We start from the raw sequence: 19,898 nt of genomic DNA on the forward strand, positions 1-19,898 counted from the left end.
TGGATGCTGAGCTTTGGTATAGGAAACTCATCTCAGACTGTGTAGCTAAGTATCCCACTGTTCACGCCCCTTCATACCCCTGTTGACTAAGCCCGTCCCACCAGGTCCCCAGCTCTTTAGTCTCAAGAAATCACACAGAGGTGTGCATTAGATATAAACTGATTGGCCCATTTAAGAAAATGCTGCTACCAAGAAGCCCTGCTTTACTCTATTCTTTTCTGTCTGGAATCCCTTCCCAAGCTCTCTCGGGCTTTATGTGTGTGCAGTTTCCCATGTTGGGTGCCATTTGTTGCAAGGAGAGCCAGGCCACTTGTTCAAGCCCTGAAGTTAATAATTTGTCCCAGACTGCTGAAAGTTTGGGGCTGCACACTTGACTTGTTCTCTCTCCAGTGTCTCCTGGGTAACTAACCCTCCAGCCTTACAGACAGAGAACCAACCCGAGGTCCTTCTTACTCCTCTGAGTTTCTAGTTTTTGTTCACACAGAAGCCGATGCCAGTGGGTGAACACCCACAAGGATTATCAGAAGGACAATGAGTGGTTAGCCAAATGGAAGGCCAGAAACCAAGATTAAAGCCAAATTCCCTGGGCAGTACAGAATCTCCTCCATAGAATGGGCTAAAGGTAGCATTTCCTTTGCTGCAGCTGTGACATGAGAAATCACAAAAAAAAAAAAACATCACACCCCACAGATGGATGCCACACCCCACAGATGGATGCCTCTGTTGCCGTCTTAGAACAGGTGCCTGTGCACAGACCTCAGAGCTGGTGTCTGGCTTAGAGTTCTGCTCACGTGACCAGTAAGTGGTGTCAGAGGCGAGCAGGCCAGATGACCGAGCTTGCTCAGTTTCATGTAGAGGAATTGGACTTCATGGGCTGGGGAGTTCCTCAAACACAGGAAGGGTGTCAGAAATCAGAGCATTACAAATTGTCACCACATACTTTGGGAGTTTCTTCAGGTCACCATGGTTACTGCAGAAATATTTCTAGTTTTTTTTTTTTTTTTTTTCTCTCAGCTAATCCTAGAGCTGGTTCTCTGAAGTCAAGCTGGGAGGTGGGGGTGGGCCCATTCTCATTCAAACAACTGTAGTGACTACCCGGCATTCTAGCGAATGTTCACCTCTTGGCTGTGGTGGCGTTCTTTCTTTAAGTAACGAATGTTCACCTCTTGGCTGTGGTGGCATTCTTTCTTTAAGTAACCTGGAATTTTCTGTAGCCGATGTCTACGTTGTGTCTCACCCTCCAAAGGCTCCACGGTGTTTGGTAGATGAGGCTTTTGTTTCCATGGACTGACAGAATGGGGAGCTGGGTGTTGTCATGTGTCTGTGAGTCTGCTATTGCCTTGCATTGACAGCAGCCACACCGCTGTAATTTGGGGCTATTTTGTGTGTGGTGGTCACAGCAGTCTTCCTCATTGAGGGGTCACCGCAAAGTTCTGTGGCATAAAGAGCTTGGCCAGCTGCCTTCCCACAGAATGCGCTGGGGTAAATCCCAGCATGTTCCTTGGGTCCTCCGCACATCTCTGGTCCCTGTATTTATGGCTGCCAATCAGGGCGTCTCTTCCTTTTTCTTCTTTTTCCATGTTCTTGCTGTATTAAACCTGTTACCTAGGCCGGGATACAGCTCAGTGGTAGAGAGTTTGCCCAGTGTGCCCAAGACCTAGAGGTCACCAGACTGCCGTAGCATGGAAAAGCATGACTAATAAAAGCCTAGAGACTGATAGTGGGGTTCAGCCTGAGGACCCGACAAACAAAGCAGCCAGACACTGGTTCTTACTTCCGCTCAGGCCAAAAATGGTGATCCTGCCTGCAGGAGTCTCAGAATTTCTGAGACTGAGACTGAGAGCCGTCTCCTCCCGTTGTATAATCCCATGGGGTTAACTGGGATTAAAGGCATACGCTGCCTGGTTTCTATAGCTACTACTGTGGCTGCTGGGATTACAGGTGTGTGTCACCACTACCTGGTACTCTTATCCTCAGGCAAGCTTTGTCTTTTTCAAAACACAAATGAAATGCCGCTACAGCTTGGCCTCCACTTTCTCCAGCACCTGCTCTGCGTGTGAAACTGGACAGAGATGAGACATAAGGGCCGCACGAAGAGCCTAGACAAGGGCGGCTGAGGTGGACTTGCTCACTATCTGCTTTCCCTGGACCTCACTGGTTGGTTGATCTGAAGGTTAACGGCTCCAGCCACTGTGTTGACTCATCTTCAGACACAGAACCTTCCAGTTCATTTGTGTTTTCCAGATGTCGTCTGTTCATAAAGGTTTTCTTAGCTCTGTATTTGAAGTAAAATACTTTGGGATAGATCTTCCTTTCGGCCATTGAAATCCCACCAATACTTGCCTGTTTCATGCCATTAATAGTCGGTACTAGAACATTTGAATCTCAGCTTCCTTGCCATCTGTCAAGAACTTCAATGTCTCTCTCCTTTTTTAATCCATCGGTGAGGGCTTCAGTGTAACAATATTGCTGACTTTTTTCTATATCAGTTAGCTCACCCAATTCTCTTAAGATTTAGTGTGACTATCACTGTATTCACTCTGTTTCCATCCTCAGCATTCGTCCCTTTTCTGTGGCTCCAGTTTTCTTTTTCATGGCTATCATATGTTGAAAGTGAGAATATCTTGTCTGAGGTGGAGCTGAGCTGTGGGACTAATACGTGTTCTCCTTCTGTTAACTGGGGTTATTGGTTGCTTTAGAATCCTGTCTTTAAAAAAAAAGTTTTATATATACCTTTTTCGTTATATACTTTCATAGGTAGTAAAGATTTCTTCCTGTTTCCTCTCACCAAAGGACATTATGACTTTCTTTATACCCTAGACTCATACATCAGTATCAAGAGGAAGGTGAAACTTGCATAAACGTTATGGAATCAAAAGGTCACTGGCCCAACAGTTTCTAGTGCTCAGTATCAGTACCAGCTATCCAGGGCAAGTAAGAGGAAGCCCCAGACACAAACACTATAAGCTGACTGTGTAGAGTCTGCTGTATCATAACAAGTCCATGCTCCAGGAAGTCAGTGGAAGTGTTTGGAAGAATGGCTCACAGTGATGGAATCCTCAGGAGAGCAACGGTCTCTCCGGAGCAGAGCTCGCTCTGTAGCAGCTGTGTCTTCTCTCTGTGCATTGCCGCATGCCACTGTCTGAGATCATGTTAGGGTCATTGTATTAGTTCATCAGTCCGTGAATGGATACCATCAGTACTAAGTCACCTGAACCAGAAGTCCTTTCTGTCTATGTGTTGATTTTATTGGTTAATGAATAAAGAAACGGGCTTGGCCTATAGCAAGGTAGAACTTAGTCAGGCAGGGAAAGCTAGGCTGAATGCTGGGAGAAAGAGGGCGGAGTCAGGGAGAAGCGATAGTCGGAGACAGACACACCGAAACTTGGCTGGTAGGCCACAAGCTCGTCATGATGCACAGATTGATGGAGATGGGTTAAATAAGATGTAAGAGTTAGCCAGTAAGCTAGAGCTAATGGGCCAAGTAGTGATTTAAATAATATGGTGTCTGTGTGGTTACTTTGGGAGTCTTGGCGGCCGGAAAACAAACAAGCGGCCTCCTCACAGCAAGGTATGCTGGTCAACAATGTCTGGCCAAGGTCTGCCTTATATGTACACCCAGAACTCAAAACCAGGATATAGGTGGAGGCTCAGGTAGCAGCCAGTAACTAACGCTAAGCAAACAGACTACCCTCAGAAGTAATTAAATACATAAAGTTCCGAGTGTGTTTGTGTGTGGTTAATTAAAATGGAAAATAGACAAGCTTGCAAAATGAGTAAAGCCTGGCATGTAGTTTATTAAAAGTGGTTGACACTGAACTTGCCCCAGGGAGGAATGAGCTAATAATGCTTTTATGTAAGAAACGGGGAGTCCTTATGTCTGCCCTTCACCCCCTCATGCTCCCCACAGGGGGTAAAGGTGTATGCCTGTGTATGTGTGCACCTGTGTGTGTTCATACCTGTATTGTGTGCATGTATATGATGTCTTTGTGTGTGTGCGCACTGTGTGTGCATGTGTACGTGTCCTACCAAGGAGTGCTTATTCAACTGTCAAGTTTGAAGTAAATGTCTTCTGAGTCTCTGCATATTTTTACATCTTGGTATAAAAAGCACCCGCTGAAAGAGGAACCTTGTGTATTCTTTCATCGTAAATAAGGATATGATACTAATACAGGATTCCACACTGTCATTCTGGAAACCACAAAGTCTCCGCTAGATCAGCTCATTGCTTCTTTAAAAGCATGACCATTAGTACCTAAAGTCCTTCACAGCCTTGGTTTCCCAACTTCCCCTTAGATGCAGATTGGCTCGATTGGTAGAAGACAGTGACCTCCTGGAATCATCTGCCTCCCATCAGCGGGAGGTAGAATACTTGCTAGGAAAGGGGGACACACATTACATAATCATTAAAAATCTCTATATCCGCCACAAAACTAGTCCTACTTTGTTCTGCTTATTTACGATAATCATTTGCTTCTAAACACTTTATTCTGGACAGTTTTGCTTCAACCTTTTTTTTTTTCTTTCTGCTTGCTTGTTTTTGAGAGTAGGTGTTATGTATTAGCTCAGGCTGCCTCGAAACACATTTTATAATCCAAGCTGACCTCCAGACCGAAAAGAGCCCTCCTTAAGATCTCAGGTATGTTGTACCATGGCGGCTTGAACACTGGCCTTGTATTCCTGGGAGCTCCTTATGCCCAGGTCTCCACAGAGATCAATCAGTGCTGATCACTGACACCTTGGGCCGCTGGAAGTTTTGGAGGAGGAGTGGGTTCCTTTGTAGATTTCGCCCAGGCTGAAGTGAGAAGCAGAGCAGTGGGTGGCTGTCGATGCAGAGATGTCAGCAATGTCACTTATGTTTAATTTACTGCAGCATTAATTAGACAGCCGACTTGATTGGCATCTGAGGAAACGGAGTGAGATGCCTCGGAAACTAGAGGCAGCAGCGTTGATGGTGACTTCCGAATGACAAGTGGGAATGGACCGAGCTAGCTGCCGCCATTTCTCTGGAGTCCTGATTGCAGTCGAGAGAAAGGAGGAATTCCCCAAATGAAGTTGGAGTTGCCAGTAGATAGCGAAATGAACCCTGGAAGTAGCAAGGCAATGGTGTTAACACAGCTGCCGTGCGTGTTTTCAAAACACTGTCCTGTTTAATCCCCACTACAGGCCTACAGTCAGCTGGGTAACCTTCACTCTGTAGGGGAGAAACAAAAATTTCAAAAATGGTAGGAATCTCACTAAAATATGACAGGACTAAGATGGGAAGGGAGTGTTCCTAGCCCACTCCTGTGGCCCTGTGGTCTGTTATCTTTATTAAGTCCAGGTGCAGAAGTGGTCGCTATGACGGTGGCTTGGTGACTCTTAAAGCCTAAAGTATCCTGTCTCTCCCTCCACAAACATTTGCCGTGTACAGATACACAAAATTACCCCTACCACAGGGACCATAAGGTGCTAAACCACAGTCCTGGAGAAACTGCATTCACATGATGAGGATCTACTTCTAACTAGGTGCATCTTCTTTATCTACCAGTACCCAGTACTGCTATCAGATTATAAATCCACCCACAAATTCATCCATTCATGAGGTCAAAGTTCTCAGGATATTCTTGCTTCCCCAGAGTGCTTCCTTCAGACACCAGAACTGCCCCCCCCCACATGAATAATGCACCAGGACAAACTTTCCACATTGCAGCATTGCATCAGGACCAATGCATGCATTCGCTTTGTGAGGGACGCTTCATATCCAAGCCATAGCCAGCACCTAGACATCTAGTTTTCTAGATGTTGACTCACACAGAGCCTAGACAAAGCAGCCCCAGCTGCGTCTGGGCCACTGAGCCACAGAGAACTCTAGATCTCAAAGTCATGGAAAAGAATACACCGGAAACCCTGTTTCCTTAGAGATCTTCCATACGATCGACAGAAGCAAATAGGATATTTTGAGATGACACTGAAAAAACCAGGAGAGTGAGTGAGTGTTGGGAGGGAAGAGTGAGAGAGGCGTTCTAATGAACCGAGCCAGCATCTAAGAAGAGATGTGAGCAGAAGTCCAGAAGAGCACCCCAGACACAGGCATGCTGTGGGCAAGCCTTTGAGAGAGGCCAGGCAGACACAGAACAGCACAAAAAATTGGGCAGAAAAGTAAGAGCATCGAGTGGTATCAGAAAAAGGAAATGATGGAGGTTTGAATATTGTAAATATGTCAAATCAAATGTTTTAAAAACTGAACAACTCTTAATTACTGTAGTATCTAAGTTTTTGTTGAAGGCACTCACATATCATTTTAATCCCTAGGAAGAATGGGTAGATTTATGACCATAGCAGGTATTTTTTAATTAAATGAACACATCCGTGTCCGGGATGTAAGATAGAATCATCCCCTGGTGTTTTATGGCTAAGATAGAGTGTCAGACATGAAAGGGGGTGGGGGACACATGCAGAAGTTCACAAAGAGAGCACTGTAAATGCTATGTATCTTCAAAAAGAATATAATAGCCTGTGTTTCAGTTGATGATGGCAGGGTGTAGATAAGAACCATAGAAGAGTCAAGGTTTCAGTCATGTGAGAAGCACTGTGGGCTGGAAGTCAAGGTTGCAGTTGAGTGAGAAGCACCAGGGGCTGGAAGTCAAGGTTGCAGTCGAGTGAGAAGCACCGTGGGCTGGAAGTCCTATCCTTTGAAGAACTTCTCAGAACACATCCATCAGCAAATTTGTGCTTTCTACAGTTCTTCACTAACACCTGTGGTTATGGGTCCGCTGTGGCGTGTGGTGATTGATTGATGGTGGTGGCTCCAGGCCTGTATTTCATCTGGTAATTATATCCACGCATCTCTTTAATAGTCAGAAGCCATGCTTTGTTAGTAACCAAGGCACGTGCCTGTGCTATCCTCTAATTAGTCCACGATGTTCCTGTCCCATATTCCCATTGGCCCTGCTTTGCTACGATTTGTAGAATTGCACCCAACTTTCTCCTTGTCAGGATCAAACTCTTCTGGTCAGAATTAGAAGCAGTTCTATCTGCAAAACGGTCTTAATTTTTACGGTAAATTTGCTTATTTTCTATGTATGGTTTGGTCACCTATAAAATACGTTCTTTGAATACTTCAGAACTCTATTTAGGATTTGTCTATTATCAAGTAATTTTAGTAGTTGGTCATCCTTAAAATCTTTGTCATTTTTTAATAGTTTTAATATTTTATAAATGTATCTCTCAAATGCACTTCTTTTATTGCCTGAGGTTATATCTTGAGGTGTGTGTTATTTAGAAGTTTATGTTTAGAATAATCTGGCATTATAATGACCCTAATATTCATTATGTTCCCTACTTCTTGCCTGTGAGAGGTGCTGAAATCGCAAAGATCTGAGATGCAGGTTTGAGAATGCTGCCTTTCAGGGGTATCATTATCATTGTTGTCATCATCATCATCATCATTATTAGCTGTGCTGAGATGCTTTCCTCAGCCTTTCCTGTAGTTTTACTGTTTGATCATGACAACTGACATCCTTTGTAGTCTTTGTCATTTAGGAGTGTTAGGAGATATTTTTCTGATCAATTTGTTCATAAATATTTTCATATGCTTTAAGAATTATTGATTTTATGTGTACTGTGTATCTGAACGTGTATATATATTGTACTTACAGAGACCAAAATGGGGCATTAGATCCCTCCCCCTGGAACTGGAGTTGCAAGTGGTTGTAAGTCATCCTGTGGGTGACAGGAAATAAATCCTAGTCTTCCGGAATGGCCGCACAGATTGGTGAATCGTCTTCCCAGGGTCTTTCATATACTCATGTATTTGGGGAATGGAGTAGTCTTTTGCTGAATTATGCATTTATTTTCCAGAACTAAATGAGTTTCTTTAGAGAGGTCTCTTTTCAGTGGGACCGCATGAGGCCAGACTTTGCTGGTTCCCAGACAAGGACCCTGTTAGGTTTGGCTTTGATCTTTGAGACAGTGTTTCACTTTGTAGCCAGGGCTGGCCTCAGACTCACACCAATGTCCCTGCTTCAGCCTCCCAAGTGCTGGGTTTGCAAGTGTGCCACCAGCAATCTCAGATGGGGCCTTTCCAACACTTCCGTCTCCGTCTGTAGAACAGGAAGGTGGAACAAAAGACCCAGTCTGGTCACTGCTTCTGTTCCTTTCACCTTCCACTGAAAATAGCTCCTGCAGCTGGGCGCTGAGTCCACTCGGCCTTTGTGAAGGGCTCTACAACAGCTGTGGCGGGGCCCTGGCATTTTCATCAAGGAAGCCCCTGGAAATGATCGTGAGACCGTGATACGGAGTCAGTCTCGAAAAGCACAGAAAGGCCAGCCAACTGCCTGTGGCTTCTGGGACGCAGCCCATCTCTGACTCGGCACTAGTGACCTCATTTCCTCTAAGCGGGGTAGATGCAGAGACTATTCCTAACACTCTCGGGATCCACACCCTTCCCCTGAGCAAACCCCAAATGCGTCTCAGCTTTAGGTCAGGACTCCCGGGAGAGTGAGCACCATATTGGTGCCTTTTGGGCTAAATTCTGGATTGCTGAACCTTGGTCACCGCCCCTTTACTCCTACGTTTGAAGGAAGTACAGCAAGTGCTCTCTTGGATGAGCAGTGAGGCATAACGGTGGTCTTCCTCCCCAGACATTATCCCTGCTTTACCCCATTTCTTTTATACCTAACCCAACTGGGCAAGGCTAGACGCTTGCTTTATTTTCCTCTAAACCCTTTCTACAACCCAAGGACTATGTATGTATTTGTAAAGTTAGATTCTTAAACATGCCCTCTGCAATAAACTTCTGTACTTTCCCTAAGAAATACAGAGCCAAGAAGTGGGAACCTCTTAGAACCTCTTGCACTAGCTCTTCCTAAAGAAGCAGATGGGATCCCCAGCCGCCCAGAGACCCGAAGGCTAGACTGGCAGCTTGCCATGTTTATGTTGGGCAGATTTTAATTGTGTATGGCTCTGTTCTGAATATTGGCCTTTGTCTTTGATTCAGAAGAACCCTGGAATGTACCGCCAAAGCCATCTTTAGTCTGCGTCCAGGCAGAGTGGCTCTGATAGAGTAAAGGAGCAGACTTTGAGGGAAGTCCCATCATGGCGCTTCTGTCTGGCAGTGTCTCTACGTAACTCGCCACATGCCCTTCAGATGAACTACTATAGCACAAATTCTAATTGGTATTACTAATAAAAACCCAGAGGCAGATATAGGGGTTAATGTTGAAGATCAGAGAAGCAGAGCAGCCAGCCACCAGTTCCTTTACTTCTGCCAATGCTCAGAGCGAAGAAGAGACCCTGGCCTCAGACTGTATCTCCAGACTCCATCATCTCCACCAAACTTCAGACTGCCTGAGTTCCCGTCTCCGTCCACTTTACACTCCTCTCTCTGCCCAGTCATGTCGCTCCCGTCTCTAACTCCCTAGTGCTGGAATTAAAGGCACTTTTATCCATCCAGGTGCTGGGATCACCTTTGTGTGAGTTCTGTTCCTCTTTTAGACAGATTCAATCTTGTGTAGCCCAGGGTGGCCTTGAACTAACAGAGACCCCTCTGCCTTTCTCCTGAGTCCTGAATTAAAGGGGTGCGCCACCACTCCCTGGCCTCTAGTAACTTAACTGTGCACTCTGCTCTTCAGACAAGCTTTATTTGTTAAAACACACACAGAATATCACTACAGCTCACCCCTTCCATTCCGCACGTGGTGTCATGTGTTTACATTAAGAGGAAGAAGAGTTTCTCTCTGCTGTCACCTGAATTTAATTGGGTCCTTCCAGAGTGACTTGTACACACGGGCAGTGGTGACCCGAGGCCAGGGCCTGGCCTCTCCTTTCCCAGAGCAGTATGCACTTTACTTCTCAGAAGGCATATCCTACCCCGTATTAATTTTATCTCCTGGTACCGGTGTGCTAGAGTGTTGGGAGAGCTTGACTGCATGCAGAGGCTTAAGTGGTTTTGCCAGCTTTTTATAAAAGACAAGTGGGGAGGTCTGATCACCTGAGAATACGGTGAGGGGGGAGGGGCTGGTTTTGTTTGTTTTGTGTTCTTTTAGGAATGTTCTTTATAGCTTGTTTGCAGTAAGTCAGAGCTAATTAGCTGACAAAGGAAATGACGGAAATAGTAAAAGCCGCATATAAGAGTGTCTATGCCAGGCTCACCACAGAGCCATAAATTCCAACTCCAAACCTCCAGTTCTGCTTTGTAATGTCCAGTCGGCATCAGAAGACAGAGAAGCATCATTGCTTCCCTGGTCTCTCGAGCTCAGGCTCTCCTAAAGCTCCCTGTGTAGTCCAGGCTGTCCTTGGTGACCTTCATCACCAAGGTGAAGCCCCTCTCTTCGTAACACAACACCCAGCTCCCTTCACAGGCTCTTGAGTTATCAGAGTTACGTTCTAATGATTGCTTGTTCAACCCCCAAATTAAATTGTCCAGCTCAGCAAAAGCTCCATTACCCACTTAACATGTTGAGCCTGTTCCCACATCCTTGTTCATGATCTAAAACCTGAGCTCTCAAGGCTGGTGAAATGGCCCAGATTCTGTGAGCATCTGCCGCTCAGCCCAAAAGACAGTTCACATCTCAGCACCCACGTCACGTGGCTCATAGATGCTTTAACTCCAGCTTCAAGGGACCAGCATGTAAGGATTGCAACATGCTTTTCAGGACAATGGACAGTAGTGTGTGTGTGTGTGTGTGTGTGTAAGACTCATCTGTGTACACTCTAACAGACCCATGAATAAAATCTTTCAAAAAAAATTGAGAACTAAACTTTCACTTGTGGGAAGTGGGCTCCTTTGTCGTGTAACATTTAAGTTTCCCGTAGCACAGACTGAAAGCGGCAGCAGTAAGCACAGAATCTGGAAACCTACCGTCCAGAGGAACACAGAAGCCAAGCCAGGTCTAGGTACTCTCTCTGGTCCAGGGTCGTTGGGACTTGGTGCCCTTTCTGTGTGGAATTCTGTGTGCTCATTCTGATCATAGCACCACACTGTATCGTTCATGCTACAGAGTGCCAGTGCAGGCTGCAGTTTTTGAAGGTGGGGTAAGGAAAAACGCAAGACCAGAAATGGGGAAGATGCCCCCAGAAGGCCCTTTCTTGAGCTCCAGTGGCTTTTCCTTCCCTTGGGCTTGACACAAGTTACCAGGGAAGAGGAGCCTCAGTTGAGAAAAGGCCTCCATTAGATTTTCTGTAGGCAAGTCGGGGGGGGGGGTGCGTTTTTTTCATTGGTGATTGATGTGGGGAGGCCCAGATCACTGTTGGGGATGCTGCCCCTGGGTGAGTGGGCCTGGATTGTATAAGAAAGCAGGCTGGGCAATGAACCACGAGGAGCTCCTCCATGGCCTCTGCCTGAGTTCCTTTCCTGACCTCCCTCCATGAGGGCCTACAACTGTAAGCAAAGAAACCTTTTTCTCCACAGGTTGCTTTTGGCCATGGTGTTTATCATACAAACTAAGACATAGAGTGACCCCAAGGATGTGTGTGTTTTTCCTGGAATTTCCCTTAAAGCCTGTTGATGAAGAAGATGAGGCCTTCTGCCAAGACTTAGCAAGTTTTACCATAAGCCCTGTTTTTATTTCTACTTTTTCAGTATCATCCACGTTTAGCTTGGAGTGAGAGCGAGCCTCCTTTACTTGCGCTGGGCGGATGGAGGGGTTATTGTTCCCTCCATTTACAGGGCCAGCTGGGAGGCAGCGGTGATCCCGAGAGGGACCACCGAGAAGGCGCTCACCTCTTCCTTCCTTCCCTTGGCAGCAGAAGTCTGTTTAAGATGTACCAGGGCAGAAGTCTGTCTAAGATGTACCGGGTGGCTGGTCTAGTTTACAGTGATCAGATTTCCATGGTCGGGTACACACTATAAAATCCCTGAAGATGAAGAATATTTCAGAGGGGAAAATCTCTTCACAGTAACCTTTCATTCAAGTCAGCGGTGCTTTATGGGTGCAGTTTTGGGCATTAAGTAAGTAGAATTCCCTAACCAAGTATGCACCGAGCGTGTGTTGGTCCAAGGCTGCCCAGCCTCATTACTGGTACTGGAAATGCAGGAGTGAGTGGGCAGAGGTCACCCAGGCTTCAGGTGGCTGTGCACTGCAAGGCTCGCTTGGTACCACACAGTACAGGTTGAATTAAAAACCTTTGTTTTGTTAGAAGCTGGGGCAGGAGGGAGTCTCATACTGTTTTTCTGTATAGCCACTGACATTTCCAGATTTTTTTTTAAAGGCAATGTTTCTTTCCATGGTGTATTTAGTAAGCTGAATTTTCTTTAAATGCTTCTAGTGTGGTTTCAGGGACCCTTTTACGTGTTAATTTCTGAAACATACTGAGTACTCTGTGGAAGGAAGATGATTGCATTGTTTAGTAGCTGTATCTGCCAGGGTTTTTGGCACCTTGGCAGGCTGTTGCACTTGGGTAATGCAACGTAAAGAACCCCTGTGCATTTATAACAAAATAGACCCTGTGCCAAGGCCCCCAGCCATGACTGAAGCCCTTATCTGAGAAGGCTGCACCATGCTGAGGTTGTAGGCTGGGCTTGGGTGTCACACCTGGTGCTAGTCTCAGCTCTTCTACTAGGGGCAAGTCATAACCTCTCTAAGCCTCAATTGTCCTGTTCATACAGTTGCCAGGAGAATACAGACATGGCTTAGGGGTAGGCTCGTGAGACAGCACACCCTGGGAAGCTCTGTCCAGCTCCTCAGACACTCAGGAAAGCCATACCTAGCTACTCAGACACTCCTGGGACTCGGTGTCCAGCTCCTTGGGTCCTCAAGGGACCACATCCTCACCCAGTCCAAGTGGTGGTATCCAGATCATTGAGCCAGAGACACTGGGAAGCAGTAGTCAGCTTTCTTCTCTATAAGTTTTAAATCCATGGCCTTACTTTTTGGTTTTGTTGGAATTGCCATTGGCAGAGCGAGAGCTGTTGGAACCAGACCTCTCGTCAGGAGCCATGTTCTTGACACTGGGCGTACTACCTGCCAAGACCATGTCTACTGCGGGCCTCTCTGTCCTGGCCAAGCATACTGCCGAGCCCGTGAAGTTGAACAAGATTATGTGCTGATGTGTGTAGACTCTAGAGTGGAGAAGTGAGTGTTTTCATTCCCCGCGGGCTCTGGTGGTTTGGGATAGAAGGGCCAACTGCTCAGATGTGAGGAACTCAGTTTAGATGGTTCGAGAACAGAGACGCTGAGAACAGAGAAGCTTTTACCCCGAGACATCTTAAAATGAAACAACAGGCTCTCAGTTGTGGCCAGCGCAGTTTAGACTCCCTGTGCCCGCTTACCCGCTTGTCATTTGCTCCCAGCGAACATCTGTAGCCCATCTGGAACACGGCATCTTTCTGTACTGTCATCCTCAGATGTGGACTGTGAGTGTCCTGGTGAAGGGGACAGACCCACACCCTCCGAAGTTCGAGATGAAGGCAGCCGGCACCGACTCGGGTCAAACCGCTGCTCAGACTGTTGAATCTTTCAGTCTGATTTATTCTAAGCATGTATTTTATGCGATACTAATTTCCCCGGTTGACTCAAAGTCCCTATCAACACGGTTTACCGTAAGGTCACAGATACGTTCCCACAGAGGGCTCTGCATCTGACCTTCAGCTTTGCATACAATGTGGACTCTCACGTCAGACTTACTTATCTAAAAATAGAAAACAATCTTTTGAATAGAGAAACGACTCAGAGCAGGCATGGCCATCGTGATGAAGTACCAGGGAGCCCCCGTTAAAGCAGCTAGACATGCTGTAGACAAAGTTGATTGTTTTTCAACTCCGGTGAAGAGAAACAAGAGAAAAGAAAGGTGGCTGTCTTCATCCCGAAATGTCAGAGCTTCACACTGCAGACCACACAGAGGGAGATCCAGGTCTTCATGTTTATCAGCCCTTTGTGGATGGCTAAGAAAACGTCCAGGATCTTAGAGCTGTGCATGGGTGGTGTGTGTGTGTGTGTGTGTGTGTGTGTGTGTGTGTGTGTGTTAGCTAGCATCTGGCCTTAAGTCAAAATATGGTATTGTATCAGCATCCAGAGCTTCTCAGTGTCTCTCTGGCCTTGGAGCCTCTGAAGAACCTATCTCATCAAAAACGACTCTCCTTGATATACAACAGCCAAACTCAAATGTATTTAAATGTCCTTTTAAGAAGCGGGAATTTTGTTTAAGCGTGGAGTACTATGGAGAATGCAAACCTGGTCTCTTACCTACTCAGCTTCAGTTTTCCAGGCTGTGATGGGGGAGGTCAGACCGAGCAGTTAAATTCTATCACTGTGCAATCCCAGGAGCAGTCAACCACTGTTCTCCGTGGACTTGCAGTTTGTGTGATTGTCTGTTTAGGGTCTAAAAGAACGGTTTCAGAAGGAATAAGATCATTCCTTGGCTAATTTTTCAAAATTTGTTTAATACAGAACAGACATGGAATGTAAAGTTTTAAAAGTCAGGGAAATAAAATAATGAAAACTAATAAATGAATAAATAGTCAGGGAAACATTACCTGATCTATAGGCATTCAGTGGCATCTTCTCCTGGTTAGTTTTTAGTCAACTTGGTGCAAGCTAGAGGCATTTGGGAAAGGGAACTCAGGGTTGAGAAAATGGCTGCATCAGATTGGCCTGTGGGCAAGCCTTTGGGGCATTTTCTTACTGATTGTGGGAAGGGGCCCAGCCCACTGGGTGCAGTGTCCTGGGCAGGTGATCCTGGATGGCATAAGAACAAGGGTTGAGCCAACCGTGAGAACAGGGAGCAAAGTTCCTCCATGGCCTCTGCTTCAGCTCCTGCATCCAGGTTTCTGACTTGCGTTCCTGCCCTGACTTTCCTGATGACAGGCTGTGACCTGAAGGAGTAAAGTGAAATCAATCCTTTCTTCCCCAAGGTGATTTTGGTCATGGTGTTTTATGGCAGCAATAGAAAACCTAAGACACTTCTCAGTGTTCATTATCCTCAAAGACTAAGTAGTAATATTTAAAAGGAACATTTTATAAACATTTAGGAATAAGCCCAACCAAGAAAGTGAAAAGCCTCACCAAGAAAATGAAAAGCCTCTACAATGAAAAGTTTAAGACCTTGAAAACAGAATTTGAAGAAGATACTAGACCGTTGAAACACCTTCCGTGCTCCTGGGTTGGAAGAATTAATATCATAAAATTAATATCATAAAATAATACATTACCAAAAGTAATGTATGTATTCAGTAAATTCCCTCTGAAAGTCCAATAGAATTATTTACAAAACTAGGGGGAAAAGTCTTAAAAGTTATATAGAAGCACAAAAGATCATGAATAGCAAGAGAAGTGCCAAGCAGAAAGAATACCGCTAAGTAGACCACAGTCCATGTCTTCAAGCTGTACTACAGAGCCATAGTGATGACGACAGCTTGACACACAGTAGGGGAGCACGGGATCAGCGAATAAACACAGCTGTGCCTACCTTCACACACCAGAACACGTGGGGTGGGGTGGGGTAGCTTATTTAACAAGCGGTGTTGACAAAGATGGACCTCAAATTGTAGATGAAGATGGATACATAACTCTCATTGCGCACAAAAATTATTTCAAGTTAGATCAAAGACCTTAATTTCAATCCTGAAATGCTGAATCAGCCAGAAGAAAGCATAGGAAGAACACTTGAAGTCAGAAATCGCCCAAGAATTGACAGGTATGGGAACATAGACTTACAAGCTCCTACAGAAAACTATCAGAAGTGAGAATAAATGCCCTCCAGAGGAGGAGAAAACGCTTCCCAGTCAGGCTGCAGTTAGGTGTAGTGTCTGGAATATAGAAATAGCTGCAAAACAGGCAAACAGAGAATCCGGCCGATTGATAATGGACTGGCGAAATGGGCAGAGCTCTCCAAAGAAGGAACACAAACGACCAGCAAGTATTTAAGTGCTCAGCATCCTAACCCATCAGAGAGATGCAAGTTAGAACTACTTTGCTCTTTTCTCTCCTAGTCGGAGGGTCCATCTCGTGGTTGGTGGAGGTTTCACAGAAACTCCTGACCACATGGCCTGGCTACATCACACCTGGACACCCATCCTAAGGCCTCTGTCCCCCATGAGATGTTTGCACACCCCTGTTCATCCCCACTCTGTTCACGGCAGCCAGAAAGTAGGGTCAACCTAGATGTCTGTTGACAGATGGATAATAAAAAAAACATGTATATCCACAATGGAATTTTATTTAGCCATAAAGAAAAGTGAAATCTGCAGGATACATGGATTGGTCTGGAAATTATTATATGAAGCAAAGTAACGCAGACTGAGAAAGAAAAGTACCACATGTTCTCTGTCGTGCACTCCTCCGGACAGTTAATGTTCAAATGTGGGAGTCTTTGGGACCGTGGGGTAGGCAGTGAAACCAGACCAGGGACCACAGATTGGGGAGAAAGATGCTGTCTGTGCAGAAGGGGGGTGGTAATGAAACATACGTGACGTGGGCATGGGGGTAGCCAAGGGTGAAAGGTCACAGACGGATCAACACAGTGGGAACTTTGCTGCTGTCGAAAGAAGAGAATGAGGACACGGTTCCCTCATGCTAGGGACTGGTGACCTGGTATACTCACTCTGGGAAGCAGTTTGGTCACACCTGTTACTACCTGAGTGACCAGCTTGTGTGCCGTAGGAATTCCACATACAGACTCTGTCCAGAATGGTCTGGACCTCTCATCTGAATGGCATACGCTTGGATTTTAAATTTCCTTATTGCTCCAAATACAACTAAACAGCGTGTGTGTGTGTGTGTGTGTGTGTGTGTGTGTGTGTGTGTGTGTGAGTGTGAGTGTATGTGTGTACATGTGAGTGTGTGTGCACGTGCACATGCCCTGCTTATACTAAAATGTCTTTCTAGCATCCCCCTTGTGGATGAAGCTGGACCTCCTGTCTTGGAATTTAGGATACATCAGCCGTTTCCCTGTAGATGCCTCTGCCCTTACTGGGCTCGTGCACAGATCAGTTCATCGTCCTCAGAAATCTCGACAAATGTCCGACATTTCCAGACTTATTTCTAGAAGCCGAGGATACGGTCATTTGCAAGGCAGACCGTGTCTCTGCTCAGCTGGGACTGAACCTAATGGTTCTCTTATTCATGATCCTGTGGGTGGGAGGAGTGTTTGTTTTCGCAGCTGTCCAGAGGCATCAGACAACAGAGGAGAAGGGAAAGCGTTGAGAGGGAAAAGGTGAGCCAGAACTCTGCTGTTCATTCATGAAAACCTCAGAATCCCAGAATTGAAGGGAGTCTCGTCCAGCCCAGTCCTCCTATACAACTGTTTTGCTAAATTACATTTTTTGTCAGTTGATTCTTGGATCCTTTGAAAGCTTTGTCTTCTAGTTTTTAGTCACCCTGAATTTCAGTGGATTATTAAATACAGTTGAGTAGAGACTCTCACTTGGATTTAGGGGTGCCAGTGGGGAGAATATGGCAGGTTTATGTTTAAAATAGAGCCCCACAGCCCTCTCCCGAAGGCTCCCATTGTGTAAAGTGCGGGCATCAGCTTCTCACTGTTAGCGTATCTTTCTGCTCCGTTAGCAGCGTTATCCCCATCATCCAGAAAGTCATCATACCCATAACTGTCTTTGCTGAACCTGGTCTTTTACTACTGCATTAGTTTATGTTGATCTACTAAAATAACCCTAAGTTAAAGATTGATTTTATGCTTACTTATGTGTGTGTTTGTGTCTGTGTGGCACGGGCATGCGCATGTGGGTACTCTGAGTCCAGGGAGGGCATCAGGTCTCCAGGAGCTGGGGTTACAGGCAGTTGTGAGCCTCTCTGTGTGAGTCCTGGGGACCAAACTCTTGGCCTCTGCAAGAGCAATGCCTGCTCTTGACCCTGACTGGTGAGCTTTCTCTCCGACCCGTGACGCTTGACTAAATTCAGGGTGTCACCTCATTCAGCTTCCCTCCTGACTCCAAGCCTGATGTGACTGATTTTCTTTCTGTCCTTTGCATCTGTGATTTTGATAGGATCTTTACGGTGTTTGATCTGTTTTTTAAAAAAACAGCATGTTTGTACTCACATTTTATAAAATCATCCTGAGCGTCTGCACACCACTTCTCCAGTAACTGCAGGTCACAGTCAGCTGTGAGAGTGTGAGGTCACTCTCAGATAACAGGCCAGCAACCGTGACTGCACAGGCAGACGTCGGGAGTCCCACTGGGCTTCGAGTCCTCTCACACAGAAAGCCCCCCTGAAGGGTCTCGCTGGCATTGGATTAACTTTCCCCCAACTCAAGTTTCTCTCTCTCTCCTCTTTGTAAACCCATCAACAGCTCGATCAGGTCACCCGCCAGCGCAGTCTGTCCAGCCTGGAGCTCTTCCTGTCTTGCGCCCAGAAGCAGCTGAATGCTCTCATAGCTACAGAGCCTGCTGACGTGGAGTAAAGACGCTGGCCACCGTCCCTGCCATCACACCTGCCTCCTCTGACGCTGTTCCTCGCCTGCACCCAGAAGCAGTGGCGTGCTCTAGCTGCCATGGAGCCTGTTGGCATTGAATAAAAGGAACGCGACAGGCTACCTTCCCTGGCCTTGTGTCCATCACTGGACTGCTAATAGATGCTGTCACTTAGAAAGAGGCTCTTGTTTTCTGTTTAAGCAGTTGATTTCCAGGTCAAGGGCGAGCCAGAGCAGTATCTAGAACCATCTATTCTTATTCTCTGTTATTTTATTACAAGTAGCAGTGGAAGAATATGTATGACCTAAAGTCATGGGAAAGTGGCGTGCTATGCAGAGTTCATGGAGGGAACAGTACAGCTTCAGGTGGCCTGGTGACAGTTTTGGTGATCTGTGTAACCGCACGTCTACTTGTTTCTCAGCAGCAGAGTGGGTGGAAACACTGACATGGTCGTCGTTGTAACAAACCTGACCACTTCTCTAGAGGTCAATCTGTGGGTTTTCATTGATTTATCATATCAAAAATAAACAACACTAGCTGGCCAGGCTTGGAGTAGCTGCCCCAGTTAAATGGGGGTACCGTGGCACAGGCTCGCTTCCTGCCCTTCCTCAGGGGCTCTGAGAATCATGTGTCATAATCTATTCTCTAGAAAGAACATAACTTGGACTTCTAGACATGTATGGGAATTTAATCAAAATCAGACATAAGGGGTCATCAGGGTGTTCTTAATCCATGAGCGGTGCTCTCCAGTATCAATCGTGAGCAGTTTGTGCCCTGGGACTGGCAGCAGGGACCTGTGCAGATGTCGCGCTCAGCGGCTCTGGGCTTCTCTGGGATTCCTCAGTGTAATAAAAGAAGCTCCCAAAACTCTCTTTGTTGTCATGTTTTCTTTTTCTCATTAGTCTTCCTCCCTCGAGTCAGGGTTTTGCTGTGAGTCCTGCTTTAAAAATCAGAGCCATCCTCCTGCCTCTGTTTGCTGAGTGTTGGGGAAAGCATGGCCCCGCTATGTAGGCTGCAATCTAGCAATTCATTACACATGTTTATTTTTCAAATTTCTGCACCATCAATGTGTTTTGTGAAAACTCCCCCTTAAATAGTGACGGTATTTTCCAAGAATTTTATGACTCCTCAATTATCATAGAAACTTAGATAAAGTTCAGAGTAAGCAAGCCATGGGCCTGACTTGCTACACATGAACGCAGAAGGGGAGCACTGAGACTACAAAGAAGCCAGTAAGTCTGGGGCCAGCATTTAAGGTCACTTGGCTTTGCCACCACAGATCACTCAGGTGGGCCTGCCAGCCCTAGGTTAATGTGGGGTGTTGGTCACTGCCGCTAAGGTCCAGAGAGGGCAGCAGTGTCAGGCATGGGTCTAGGCGCGTGTCTGCTCCTCCCCGACCACCAAAGGATACACTCTCCTCTTCCTTCTTGGGTGTCCAGCTTCGTTTTCTATACAGAGTAAGTGCTCTCTGGAATAACGTGGAATCAGATCTGTCAGCCCACGAGTGTGCAGGACACCCGCCAGGTCCCGTGCAATTCCACTTGGATTGCTG

The 19,898-nt window shown here is 46.1% G+C and overlaps 1 protein-coding gene across 2 annotated transcripts in view; it reads left to right on the top strand.

The window, feature by feature from the left end:
• Ccdc91 (coiled-coil domain containing 91) overlaps positions 1–19,218 on the top strand; it is a 138,488-nt gene extending 119,270 nt beyond the window's left edge. For both annotated transcript variants that reach the window (XM_050164720.1, XM_050164718.1), the window contains one exon: positions 18,226–19,218. In XM_050164720.1, the coding sequence (XP_050020677.1) occupies positions 18,226–18,336 (111 nt within the window). In that variant the 3' untranslated portion in view covers positions 18,337–19,218. The remainder of the gene's footprint in view (positions 1–18,225) is intronic.
• Positions 19,219–19,898: the final 680 nt, after the last annotated feature.

This window comes from Alexandromys fortis, unplaced genomic scaffold (genome assembly GCF_014885135.2).
Source record: "Alexandromys fortis isolate MF-2015 unplaced genomic scaffold, M_Fortis_MF-2015_v1.1 scaffold_153, whole genome shotgun sequence".
NCBI lineage: Eukaryota > Metazoa > Chordata > Mammalia > Rodentia > Cricetidae > Alexandromys > Alexandromys fortis.